This window comes from Suillus subaureus, assembly GCF_016647635.1.
Source record: "Suillus subaureus strain MN1 chromosome Unknown BJ212scaffold_16, whole genome shotgun sequence".
In the NCBI taxonomy this organism is placed as follows: Eukaryota; Fungi; Basidiomycota; class Agaricomycetes; order Boletales; family Suillaceae; genus Suillus; species Suillus subaureus.
In genome coordinates, this window is record NW_024538572.1 from 420,896 (window position 1) to 434,289 (window position 13,394).

At 43.7% G+C, this 13,394-nt stretch overlaps 5 protein-coding genes across 5 annotated transcripts; 1 reads left to right on the forward strand and 4 right to left on the reverse strand.

Moving 5' to 3' along the window:
- Window positions 1-3,877: 3,877 nt before the first annotated feature.
- On the reverse strand, window positions 3,878-4,898 carry BJ212DRAFT_1299698 (uncharacterized protein; the record flags this gene model as incomplete). Its single annotated transcript, XM_041332904.1, has 4 exons — window positions 3,878-3,995; window positions 4,295-4,619; window positions 4,680-4,731; window positions 4,800-4,898. 4 exons carry the CDS (start codon window positions 4,896-4,898, stop codon window positions 3,878-3,880), a joined length of 594 nt encoding a protein of 197 aa, XP_041193096.1.
- A 260-nt stretch (window positions 4,899-5,158) lies between these two features.
- Window positions 5,159-5,895, reverse strand: BJ212DRAFT_1446950 (uncharacterized protein; the record flags this gene model as incomplete). Its single annotated transcript, XM_041338328.1, has 4 exons — window positions 5,159-5,314; window positions 5,365-5,494; window positions 5,579-5,681; window positions 5,856-5,895. The coding sequence occupies 4 exons, from the start codon at window positions 5,893-5,895 to the stop codon at window positions 5,159-5,161; spliced, it is 429 nt and encodes a 142-aa protein (XP_041193097.1).
- A 385-nt stretch (window positions 5,896-6,280) lies between these two features.
- On the reverse strand, window positions 6,281-6,842 carry BJ212DRAFT_1256037 (uncharacterized protein; the record flags this gene model as incomplete). Its single annotated transcript, XM_041329769.1, has 3 exons — window positions 6,281-6,331; window positions 6,384-6,610; window positions 6,659-6,842. Coding segments are annotated over 3 exons (462 nt in total), but the record flags the coding sequence as incomplete, so codon positions are not given.
- Window positions 6,843-7,487: 645 nt separating this feature from the next.
- On the reverse strand, window positions 7,488-9,562 carry BJ212DRAFT_1299700 (uncharacterized protein; the record flags this gene model as incomplete). The annotated part of the gene is made up of 6 exons (XM_041332905.1): window positions 7,488-7,531; window positions 7,571-7,766; window positions 7,812-8,443; window positions 8,496-9,105; window positions 9,203-9,462; window positions 9,511-9,562. 6 exons carry the CDS (start codon window positions 9,560-9,562, stop codon window positions 7,488-7,490), a joined length of 1,794 nt encoding a protein of 597 aa, XP_041193099.1.
- Window positions 9,563-11,546: 1,984 nt separating this feature from the next.
- On the forward strand, window positions 11,547-13,154 carry BJ212DRAFT_1480875 (uncharacterized protein; the record flags this gene model as incomplete). The annotated part of the gene is made up of 8 exons (XM_041340165.1): window positions 11,547-11,660; window positions 11,724-11,738; window positions 11,792-11,945; window positions 12,003-12,104; window positions 12,162-12,307; window positions 12,354-12,801; window positions 12,858-13,027; window positions 13,077-13,154. 8 exons carry the CDS (start codon window positions 11,547-11,549, stop codon window positions 13,152-13,154), a joined length of 1,227 nt encoding a protein of 408 aa, XP_041193100.1.
- Window positions 13,155-13,394: the final 240 nt, after the last annotated feature.

A 13,394-nucleotide genomic window follows, 5' to 3' on the forward strand; every position in this document is an offset into this window, starting at 1 on the left:
TACCTCTTGGGATGAAGAAGACAACAGTCACCCTCAAGGACACCCTATACACTCCCAAGATGGCCTTCACGCTAATATCAGCTAACAGAATTGCTACTGCAGGGTTCACAGTGCATTTTGAAGATAGAATGTGCAAAATACTCACCCCAGTACCGGAACGAAGGGCCATAGCCGAAATCCCACAGATAGATGGACTATACTGAGTCATATCATCAGCAAGCCATAGTGCAAATACAGCCAGAACAAACATACCATTTTCGAAGCCCACCACATTCTAGGACACGTCTTGCAGGAAGCAATACTTGAAGCTGTGAAGAAGGGAACAGTTAGAGGAATAGATTTGAATCTAAACTCAAAACTGGAATATTGCGAGACCTGCGCACAAGCAAAGGCATTGCATCAACAATTCCCAAAAGAGACAAAGAATTGCACAAAGACCTATGGAGAACTTGTGCATATGGACTTGTGGGGACCTGTGCAGACAGCAACGATCAATGGATGTCTATATTACATCAGTTTCACTGATGACTATAGCGGGGAGACAAAGATAACATTTTTGAAGAAGAAGAGTGAAGCACTTACTGCATTCAAGGAGTATGAAGCTTATGTCAGCAGACAATGTGGAGTGCAACTGCACAAAATTTGATCAGATCATGGAGGAGAGTATATGAGCAATGATTTTGATGAGTACTTGAAGAAGCAAGGAATAACAAGAGAACTTATGGTGCACGACTCTCCGCAGCAGAATGGCATAGCCAAATGTCTAAATTGAACATTGGTCAAACACACATGGGCCATGTTATTGGAGAAAGACATGCCAAAATTCCTATGGGCTGAAGCCATCAATTATGCCACTTGGCTCAAGAACTGCTTACCTTCAAAAGCCATTCCAGGACAAACATCGTTTGAATTAATGCATAAGTCTAAATCAAATTTAGCTGCAGCGCATGAATTTGGACAACGGATGTATATGCATGTACTGGATAACAGAAAGTTAGAAGCCAAAGCAGAAGAAGCCTTATTTGTTGGTGTTGATGAAGAGAGCAAAGGATATTGAGTGTATTGGCCAGGAAAATGATGAGTTTCTATTGGAAGAAACATCAGTTTTGTGCCGGTGAAGATCAGCATAGAAGACAACATACTGGACGAGGGGGAGTCTAGGCTAACACCTCCAGAAAACAATGTTCCAGATAGCATCCAGAATGTACCAATACACACGTAACCTCTGACAATATCCCAAGTCCCTCAAACACCACCCCAAATCCCCAAAACACCACCTCAGAGTACACGAACCTTACCACCACCTGGAAACACCAAAGGCAACAAGAGTACACCACCCAGAAGGCTACTACAAAGCATTAAATGAAGGAAGAATAGCAGCATCAGCAATGGAAAATGAACCAGAAGACAATCCATCTAATTCTTCAACACATTATGCAATAGCCACAGTGCAACTGAGAACCAATGCTAAAGGAAGCATTGAATGGTCCACATGCTGAAGAATTGCAAGAAGCCATGGACTACAAAATTGGTCAATTAGAGAAACTAGGAACATGGGAGATTGTAGACCCACCTAGAGGCACAAACATTATACCATGCCACTTCATATTGGCAACCAAGTGAGGTCCAGATGGAGAGAAGATAAAACTCCAGGCATGTCTAGTAGCAAATGGTCAGCGACAGGAATACAGAATAGACTATCAAGAAACCTTTGCACCCACCTCTAACATGACAACTATACGAGCGGTCCTATCAATGGCTGCAAAGAATGATTGGGAAATACATCAGGTAGACATCAAGAGTGCTTACCTGAATGCCACACTCAGGGACAATATATACATGCAGTGCACCACCCAGATACTTGAAGCCAGAAGACGAAGGAAAGGTCTTGAAACTGCTGCAAAGTCTCTATGGACTAAAGCAGGCAGGTTTTGAATGGTCCAAGGAGCTAGAAGAATTTTTCCTTGAAGCCGGATACACATGCTCGCAAGTCGATTGAGCAGTGTATTATCGAAGGGAAGAGGAAGAACATACCATTGTAACGGTATCAGTTGACTGACATGGCCATAACGTCAAAACATATAGAACATATACAGAAGTTCAAAGATCAGTTGTGCCAAAGGTTCAAGATAACAGATCTAGGAGAGCTTACCTGGTTGTTGGGTCTCAAGATAGAGAGAGACTGAAGCTGTGAGAACTGTAATGCTATCACAAGAGGCATATGTTGACACAATTGTCAAACATTTTCGCCTCAAAGACGCAAAACCAGCGCACATTCCCAAGGAGACTGGAATACAGCTGATGAAAGAACAGTCAGACCATTTGCCAGGAATATCCGAACAACATGTACCATACCAGAGAGCGATTGGATTGCTAATGTATGCAGCAACTTGTACCAGGCCAGACATAGTGCTGGCAGTATCAGTACTATTGCAATTCATGTGAGAACCTGGCAAAATCACACTGGGAAGCTGCAAAGCATGTCATCTGCTATCTAAAGGCAACAAAGAAAGCAAAACTTACCCTAGGAGGAAAAGAGGAGGATCTAGGGGCATATGTGGATGTGGATTGGGCAAGCCAAGCCCACAGGCACTCTATATCAGGATACCTGGTCCTGCTGCATGGATCGCCAATAGCTTGGAGTGCAAGAAAGCAAATGATAATCGCGTTATCAACAGCAGAAGCTGAATACATAGCATTAACATCTGCAATGAGGGAAGTGCTATACCTTCAGTCATTACTGAAAGAACTTTATGAAAGAAAAGACGCACCTATCACCCTCTATTCCAATAATCAAGGTGCTATCGCACTCGCCTTGAACAACAAGTTTCACACTCAAATGAAACATATCGACATATGCTATCATTTCATTTGGTCAGTAATTGAAAGTGGCACAATTAGATTGGAGTATGTACCAATGGATGATAACCTCACAGATGCTTTCACAAAAGCACTGCCAAAGCCGAGATTGGAAAGACTGAGAGAAGGGATGAAAGTAAGCTGTGCTCGAGGGGGAGTGTTAGAGTTAGCACATGATAATGGAGGTACGAGCACAGAAGAGAAAGCTTAGTAATATGTACAAGAATGAGTAATGTAGGGAACACTGATAACTGGGAATAGCTGGAGCGGTGTCAATTAGTAAGCACAGCATGGACAAGAGACAAGTCCAATGTGCAGACTTTCAGATCAGACACATAGAACTAACTGTTTGATAGTATATATATTGTACAATTATTTACATTGGAAAGAAGTCGGAAAAATAACTCCTACTCTACTCTAAGTCTCATAACAAGATCAAGTTCAAGTGATCTTTGCCTTACCACCAAAATCAATACCACTACTCTTCCCACCAATGGTCCGTGTTCCTACTCACCTTGCATATGTTGAACGGTTTACACCATTCTCGCCTGCTCCTGACTGAAACAGTGGACTCCATAAACTCTCAAGATTGCTGCGTGGTGGTAACAGATATTGAAAATTGTGCTGTGGGATAGCCCATCTTCCCTATATACATCACCTGATTAATTCCATGGGGCAGCCCAGCACTGTATATATTGTGATGTGGGATAGCCCAACAGTCATGTATACACCATCTGGGATGGCCCTATATACCCCCTGGGATAACACACCACATTTAAATAGTTGTTGGACCAGCTCAGCACTCTATATATTATGACATGGGATAGCCCAACCACTGTATATACTGTGCACCGAGGGCCATATCTATCCCCTGGGCTGACCCACTAACTATATATTTTAATATGGGATAGCCCATGATATACTTGCACCTTCAATGTGTTGTTATGTAGTAATCACTCAAAATTTTTGAATATAATTACAAAAAGACTATATACTATGCTAGTCCAATTCATGATCCCTATGTCTCAGCCAATGCAGCTTCCTCCAATTGATCTATCAATTCATCATTCTCCCTCTCATCATCAGACTCCCAGTCATTCTCAGAATCATCCATAATAGCTGTGCCATCAAGACAGCTTGGTTGATAGTATGTATTAGCAGCCTCAGCAAGGTCATTTTCGATGGGACCCCATGAGTCAGGCAATGGCCAAGCACAAGGGATAGGACAAACTTGAGATTGCCAATGCACAACAAGACCACTCAAAAAGCGAGCACAGAGGTTAAAATGAAAGCAGAGATCTTCGTTCTTGTCTTAGCTGTCAGTGTCATGAAAGCAGAATATTATTGTTATACAAACTTACCTGCATGAGTGCGAGCCTCTTGTAAGGCATCCCACTCAGCCATCATCCACTCCTGGAGAGCACAATGCTCTCACATGATATGAGCCCCCTCCTCATTGCACTGGTCCACCTCAAGTTGAAACTTAATGGCTGCATGTGTGTTTTCATCTGCTAGCCAGCCAGGTGGAGCCAAAGTATAGTCATCAAGTCCAGCATCTTGCCAGATATCATCATCTACATTGAGCTGCAAGATACCAGTTGGAGAGATGGAATGAGGTGGTATAGTGCCGGCAGGAGCTTTGCCTTGTCGAATTAAGTCAACGAGTTTACCACAGAGGCTGTTGTAAGTCATGACGAGCTTGTGTATTGTAGGGTTGCACCGTTGAATTGAAGCTTCAGCATGCGCATGATGCTTGTGCTCTAAATAAAATATAATAAAATATAATCAGATAAGTTGACATGAAAGACCAAGCTACATACCATTTACCGTCTGACAGTATGACCATTTGAACCTCTTGATTTCGAATTTGTGCTGATGAAGACATTCATGAACATGCATCTTGACAGCTTGTGCATTGAGACAAACTTGAAGGAATATACTATGTCAGAGTTGTTGAAGGTTGGCAAGTTGTCCAATGCCAAGGGCCGCTTTCCATTGTCGCAGGGTATTGGTGACTTTGGACCAGTGGGCTCATTCATTGGAAAGTCGAATGTCAAAGTCCAAAATGTTCAGAATGTTGCCAGCACAAAGCTGTGTCTCGAGAGCATGGAGGGATTCGTCCAGATTGCTGAGTGTTCGCTCGAGGGCCAAGATCTTTGATATTTGCTTATCATTGTTGGTTTTTGATCTCTCTTTTATAAATGTTAGTCAAATACAAAAATATAAAGTAAAGCACACACTGGACAATGGTTTCATTTGGTGCTCGACCTGAGCCCTCCATTCCAGGCGTATATTGGCCTCATCCACAGATAGTTGTTGTAGTGCATCTTCCTGCATCGCTCTTCTTTGTCTGGCAACAAGTCCATCTGTGACTCAGCCACTTGCCAAAGGTATTGAGATTTTTTTTATTGAGGTGCCAAACTTGCACATTGAGGATGAAAAGACATTGGTGGTACTGTCATAGTGTTAGTCAGTAAAGGTATCCCAATGAAGTAAGAAACTCACCCCAGACACATGCAAGGGGGGAATCAAGAGCTTGAGAGCACTCCACAAGCGCTTGCAGCCCTCTCCATCAGAGAGTCTGAACCCTTCGCATTTGTGAGGGTGATAAACCAGTTGACAAGGCCACTGATGACTGTACACGTGAAACACAGATATAGAGAATGTGATACGAGAGAGAATAGCATCCTCGAGAAGTTGATATTTGAGACAGCTACACTCAAGCTGACATGCAATATCATACAAGATACCAATGGTCATGGACAGCAGAAGATGTTTGAAGAGTTTTTTTATAAGCACAAGGGTGTAATATTGCTTTTCACCTGCTGATGTCACATTGACTAGCCATAACACGCAATCATGATGACAAAGCAAGGCCATGACTCCGTATCGGCAAAAAAAGTGTGCTAGCCTTCTCCCATTTTTTGTCTGCAGCAAGAAAAGATTCCCTGCAGGCATCCAATGTCGATACAAGGATGTGCATACCATCTTCATACCCATCTTCATTGCCTTCAAGCTTCTTGCATTTTGTTCCATGACCAGGTAGGGAGCCTTGACAGGCAAGTATGTGAGCTTCCGTCCATGCGACCTCTTTGTCTGAAATAAAGACCGAACAAGTTGGGTTTGGTGGATCTAGGCCATTGGCCCCATGTGGACTGGCTGACTGTTTCTGTGTGAAGCATGCATCTATGCATACATGGCAATCCAGTCTGCAAGAACATCAGCACAGTGAAAAACACAGTAGGAATGACTTACTTAAGACAAGAACTATGATCCTTTTGCCAGTCCTGCATGCCAAAACAGACTGGACAACGTGAACATAGATAGTCACTTGGTTGTATAGGCAAGACTTTGTCTGCTGAAGAACACAAAGGAAGATGTTGTGAGATGAGGCCATATATGTGGTCTCAGCATTTGTCACAAGGACAGAGTACCAATGATAAGTGTTGCTGAAGTGGCAGTGAAGATTCTCCTGAAGATGCTGGAGAGTTAGCATAATGCAACAAAGAATCATGTAAGCAGACCTTCGTAGAAAGTTTGTAACCTCGACCTGTTAAAAAGACTTCCAACACTTCACACCAGGCTGTCATATTAGAGGTGACCCATACAAAAAGAGTCCTAACAAGCTCTAGTACACATAGGTTGACCACAAGCAATGAAGCTATGGGTGCACAGGCAAATAACCCTAACCTAAGAAGTTGAAGGGGTGTGGGTGTGCAGGGGCAGCAGTCAATGTTCAAGACCTCTAGATCTGGATTATGGTCAATTTGAGCCACAGAATGATATAGTGAGTTCGTACAATTGAAGAAAACACAAGTCACTTCTAAAGTCCTCCTGTGGCATGAAGCTCTACACTGGACATCACCACTTTGAAGTCCAGGCCGATGATGGAGCAAGGAGGATTCATGTTGATATTTGAGGTATGGACTGATTAGGGAAGGAATCACTTTATTTGACCAGCATTGCCACTGATTGAATTTTTTCTGTTGTCCATTGGAGTGGAGGGGTCAAGGAGCATCAGGATCGGAGAAGAAGTGGATATCGTTATAAAATGAAGACCTGTTCTGGTCAATCAGATCAGAAGGGGGTAGAACATTGTGCTGAGGATTGGTATTGGCAGTGATCTGTTGTTGGGCAAAATGCTGCCTTCCCGGAAGTACTAGAAGTGGAGGAGGGCCTGGAAGATGAAATGCCCCACTTCCTCATGGTTTCTGCTGCTTCCTGACCATGGATGGTGTAACTAATATTTGCTGTGAGTGATGATGGACAGGAGTTGTGGGAGTAGACATCAAGGTGACATTCAATGGATATGGTCCTCCATTCATGGTAGATGCTTCTGGGAGGGCACAAAGCCTGCAAGAATACTGTCACTGACTCAAAGTCAGTCAACAAGCACAGAGAGGAACACAAAGTCCCAGTTCAGGTAACCTATGTAGTGACAATTAGTAAATACTGAACCACGAGGAGGATAATGGTCAATCAACGGTGATCAACAAACAGTGAATAGCACCATAGCAACAAGTCATTCAAATTCGCAAACATAAATTGTACATGAAAGAACCACCCAACATAGCAACTAAATTTGATGGACAAATCAGATGTGAACAGGACTGAGCGAAAATCAGCAGCTATGCACCCACATAAAGCATATGAGGGACCACTGGGGGACAACCTGTGTTATCATAAAATGATTGTACATAAAAAAGAGCACATTGCTTCATGCATTGCCACTTTTCTCCCTTGGGCATCAACTTGGTGAAAGGCTGTTTGAGATCTTGAGGAGCACCTTCCCAAGCAATCAACACTTGATGAAATTTCTCAAAAAATGCTAGAGCATCTTGGAAAGATTCAGCATTAAGTCCATCATTCTGAGTCAAGAAATCCTTGTCCCACATAGTGAGGGAATGCTGAGGAAAGATTCCACAGAGCAAATCCATGTGACACTTCCTCACCTCTTGATCCCATTGCATGTGACGAGCAAGACATTCATCAAGTTCTAGAAGGTCATATCGGAAGCTTTGCTCACAAATCTCATAAATGATCTCTTGAATGAGATGATGCAGCAGGTTCTCAAGCATTGCAGCTTCGATTTTTTGACCCCTCCATTGCAATATCTGGGAGCCAGTCCAAAACTGGCATAGAAGCGACAATTCATCTCTGAAGAATGAGCCAAGCTTGGCTTTGGACTTGCCAGTCTTGCCTGATGGCATCTGACCACTTGATGACAAGGGCTGTGGTGTAGGCTGCATGATCAATAGATCACGCCAGTTTTGGGACTGAGGGAGTGGAGATGGAGGCGACACGTAAACATGCTTCAGCCATGACTCATGGCATGCCAGCCAGTTCGCAAGATATTTCTTCAGAGATTGCAAGGAAAGGATGTTGAAAAATAAACCAGGATTGGGGAGCCTGTATCCCTCATCCATTCTTGTGTGGGTTGGTTTGACCCAACTCAAGTCTTTCTCTGCTTGACTCATGGCTGATGCGAAAAAGGTGTTGATACTGGGCATGAATGGGTGAACCACATCAGCCCATTTGTCATGTCCAACTTGAGATTGGTTCTGGCACAGAGCAGTTGGTTCATCTAGATGATTGCTAGATAAGAGTGGTGAACTAAAATCAGACATTGCACTCACATGTTGTGGACTTGTTCATTTTCTTGGCAGGTGCTTTACCCAATGACAGCTCTCTAGAAACTGCAAGGTGATTGACTTCAGTTTGATCTATGGGGATCTCTTCAAAAGTAAGGTATGGTTGATGAACTGCAGCCTGGCATTGATGATCGCTTGGACCCTTGTACTGGATATTGAAAGGTTGAGCAAAATTCTTAATGAGGTGGAGATACATCCCAAACACAAGGTCAGCAGGAGTGAAGGGAACAACTTGGCAGATGTTGATCTTATTATTGACAAGCCTAACATCTTGTATCAACCACACAGGTACACCAGCCTTGTGGAGCCTCAATGCAATAGCGGAGTCTTTGGTGAAGCAACCCATCCAAGTCTTGTTGACCACATGCTCCTTGTCCTCGAATTTCAACCGCAGCTCAAAAATCTTGAGGTAATCTACCATGCTCCATATCTCCAGGAATCTCCTCTGAAATTTGGCCAAGATCATCACAATATCTTGCCAAGCCAGCGTCTCTTTGAAGCGCTCAAAAACAGAGCGCAACCCGGTGACCCACCCAACAACCACGTCTTGCTTGTGTTCTCGGAATAGCTTGTAGGAGCCAACACATTTATTAGCCTGCTTGTAGAGTCAAAATAGGTGTTCATGGTGGGTGGACTTTAGCTTGCCAAAGACATGACCAGGAGATAACAGCTCAAAATCAGTCAGAAAAAACTGGCAACCACCAAGCATACCACAGGTCAGTGCCAGGCTCATGAAATTCGTGTTGCAGAATGGTAAAGCTCCAGGTGTAAGCGTCTGCATACATTTGAGGCCACTGGAAAGGATCCATCACCCAAAACTTCCCATCTGCCCTCACTTGCATGATATTGGAAGGATTGTCATATAGTTGGGGGACAAAAGTCATGTTGGGCGAAGTGAAAATGAATTGACTGTCATAGGCGAGAGAGCATGTGTCTGTAGCTGTGATAGCATCTATATCCAATGTTAGAGAATCACAAGACAATTACTAAGGGCACTTACTGTCACCATCGTGCAAGAATGGCTGGAATTCACAAGGGATTGTCAGAGGCATTGTCAGAGGGACTGTGAATAACGGTAACTATCTGATGACAGTGAGTGATTGAGTGGTGGAACCAACAAAGGCACAGTTAGTGTAAGTTAATAGGAATATGAAGATGATGAAAGGTACATACATTGAAGTAGATCAATTACAGTGTTGGATAGCACACAATGATACCAAGTCACTACTGTAGGAATACAGTGAGCGTGCAGATCCGATGACCCATGGCAATACAAATCACTCACAAATGCAAAGCAGACTCAAAGTTGGCGGAAGGATCAATTATGCAGGCAGGAGGGAAATGTTGTCCAGTACTCTAACCTGAAGTTAGAGTAGCGAGTACTATCGCACAGTAACACAAAGTAACTGGAATAGTATTTTCTACCACAAAGGCAGAAGGATTGGCACCATCAATGGGAGGTGGGAGGAGAAAGAAGAGGGGAGAAAGAAGAGTTAGAGGCAAGAACAAAAAGGCTGAGAAAGAGAAAATCGGGAAAGAGATGCTGACAAGAGTCGCAAACTTTATGCCCAGGGATAACCCAAATTGGTTTGTGACAAACTGAAATTCACCAAAGTCTAAGGCTACATTATTTACCTTCCTCCTCTCTATTCTAGCACTAATCTGCATCATGACTGTTCTGAAGCTGCCTTCATGGTAGCTAACACTATCTGATGACTTTGTGTCATCAAATATATTATACAGTCTGACTTCATGTTAGCACTGCCAGTGTTACTACTCAATCTGCCACTATCTTCTGACATCTTCAGGACCATCACCGCCCTGCCATCTCAATTTGCCTCCACTCTTCCAACACAGTGACTTCATGCCATCAATACAGTCTGACTTCGTGTTAGCACTGTTACTACTCTGAGTCAATCTGCCACTATCTTCCATGTCTTCAGGACCGTCACTGCCCTGCCATCTCAATTTGCCTCAATTCTTTCAATGCAGTCTCTTGGAGCTCCTGCCTTTGTGGTAGCAGATATCATTGGGTGTGTTCATGGATGCTGTCTGGTGGCCAGGTCAGTTTTCCTCGCATCTTCCTGAACTCAACTTGTGTTCCAGCTTTTCCTATGTCTTCAGGACCATCACTGCCCTGTCATCTCAATTCACCTCAATTCTTTCAACTCAGTCTCTTGGAGCTCCTGCCTTGGTGGTAGCAGATATTGTTGGGTGTGTTCATGGATGCTGTCTGGTAGCCAGGTCAGTTTTCCATGTGTCTTCCTGAATTCAATTTGTGTTCCAGCTTTTCCTAGTGTGGCCATTGATTGTTTCTGATAGATCTCTTCCAACAACTATCAATCGAACTAGACATTGCCAGCACTTGTAATTGCTTTGGGTACTCTACGTGCTGCTCTGGCCACCAGACCAAGTTCAAACAGATGATGATGCACTGTCCATCTACACTCTTCCCTCCTATATAGGTAGCACTTGTTTGCAGTCCCAACTGACGATCTGGCTCAATCAGGTTAGTCCAGTCTGCAGTTTCTGTTCATAATTCATTAATTAGTGTCCACCCACAGCATCCATCAATGACCTCACCTGTCCCAAATGTGGTCCATGTGTCATCTCTGCCATCTGGGAAGCCATTAGAGTATTGGAGTCTTGTGGTGAAGTTTATTTGTTGTCCAGCCAATGATTTGATTCATATCTTGCCTGATATTCCATAGGCGCCCTGCTCCCACCCTTTAAAACCAGATATGCTGAAATTTCTGCCCATCAACTTCCTGTCGCTCAAAGTCACTCTCACTGCAGTATTTTTCTTCTTATCCTGAGATTTGCTTGAAAAGCCAGGTAGGCTAGAATTTCTCCATCATGATTTTCTATCATTCTAACTTGCTCTCTCACTAGTGTTTACTTGCATTCACTGTTTGTGAGACTTCATGTCTTCTTTGCCAGCTAAAAAGAACTTTGTGTTGTTCATACTCCTTGCTGTCAACATTCGTGTCCATAGTTCTCTGCCTTGAGTCAAGAATTTATCAACCTCCCTCTACCATGCCTCCCAAATGGACTTCTTCCACCCAAAAGTGCGCTAACCAGCGGATGGAAACTGCATCTATGGACTTCATGATGCATACCCACAGTGGTTTGCCCATCAACCAGCACATGGTATGTATATTCTTTAATTCAATTTTATTTATTGTAGATATTAATATTTATTGTCTTGGACAGAACAACACTAAAACGGTAGGCATTCATCACCCTAATGTCTATTTACTGATGAGAACATGATACCCCAGTCACTACCACCCACTAAAAAAATCAAACCTATCCCCTTGCCAAGGAGGACCTTGGTCATGAACTTCAATGACTACAGTGCCCTCCTTTCCTGGCATGCAAAAATTTCCACTGCTACCACAGATCCATGCATTGACACTGAGTCTGAAACCCAAGGTATGGGTGGCAACCCTACAAACTGAGTAACTACTTGTTGATATGACTGTTCCAAAGACTACCCCAAGATCAACGACCCTGTCACAGAAGATGAGAGCGATGGTGAAGGAGAAGTGGAGGCTCACAAGGGCAATCTTGTAGATGATCCCAAGGCCTGTGGTATGTAGCACTGTCTCCCATCAATAATGTACACTGACAGTCCTTTTCGTCTCCCAGAATCCTTACCTGTCTCTGATACTCCAGAGAATGAGGATGAAGAAGTTCCTGCACCTCCATTGAAGGCGAAGTTGTTCAAGAAGTGTGTGCTCTCTAACACTCCCCCCAAAAACTCCACAGTTATAGAGACTTCCTTGACTGCCCCGGTACAACACCATGCAAAGCTTGCTGGGTGTGATCTTTCTCCTCCAGAAGAGGAGTCTGACAGGGATGACGATGAATATAAAGATGAAGAAGCCTCAAGCCTCTGACGAAGAAGCACCCACGCCTCCATCAAAGGCGACATTGTTCAAGAAGAGTGTGCTCTCCAACACTCTTCCCTCAAGTGCTCTGCCAAAAAACTCCATGGCAATGGAGACTGCCTCACCTATCCCACAACTTTATTCATTTGATGATGTCAGTGAAGACCTTCCCATTGCTTCTAGACCTGGGCGGCTGTGCCAGGAAGGTGTAGATGATGCGCAGGAGCTCAGGTGCAAGACACTTGAGGCTGCCAAGGCAATTGGGGCCAAGTATGGAAAATCCGCACATACAATACTCATTGAGGCCGGGTTGTCTGTGAAGCACTCCAGGGCCGAGACCCCATGGAACATGCACCAAGGATGGTACAAGGGTAAATATCCTCGAGAAAAAGATGAACGTGAGTTTTTTCTTCTTTTACACATTGATGCCGGTAATAACCACATACCCTGGTAGAACTCAGTGATTGGAGAAAGAGGCAGTGCGACCACTACTACAGCCTCCCAGATGATGACCCACTGTGGGATGATGTACAAGCATACTACAACTTTCACTTAGGTAGTGCCAATAACAATCAGTCGCATGCCAGCATTGTTATGTCTACAAGGGACACACTCGCTAAGTGTGTAAGTATTAAGACAACACTCATTTTTATCATGACTCACTGCCACAAAGTTTGCAGCTTATTCTTGTCTAGAAGGCATTGAGGTCATTGGCTGTGTCTTCAATTTGACTCCTGATGAGGTGGCCTGACAGGCCTCTGGTTTTGTTGCAGGCTCTTCCACCTTTATGGATCTCATCAATGAACACCAAGTGGACTGCCTACCTTGCTTTAGATTGGATTATCACTGCAGCAAAGTACATAGCTTGGAACTACCCTGAGTTTTATCTTACCATGTGTCCAGAGCAAAAAAACTACCAGCTAGTACTGCCACTGGTTCAGTGGGGCTTATGATATTTTGTTTTCAAAGTCTGGTGAAGCCCCACAGGATC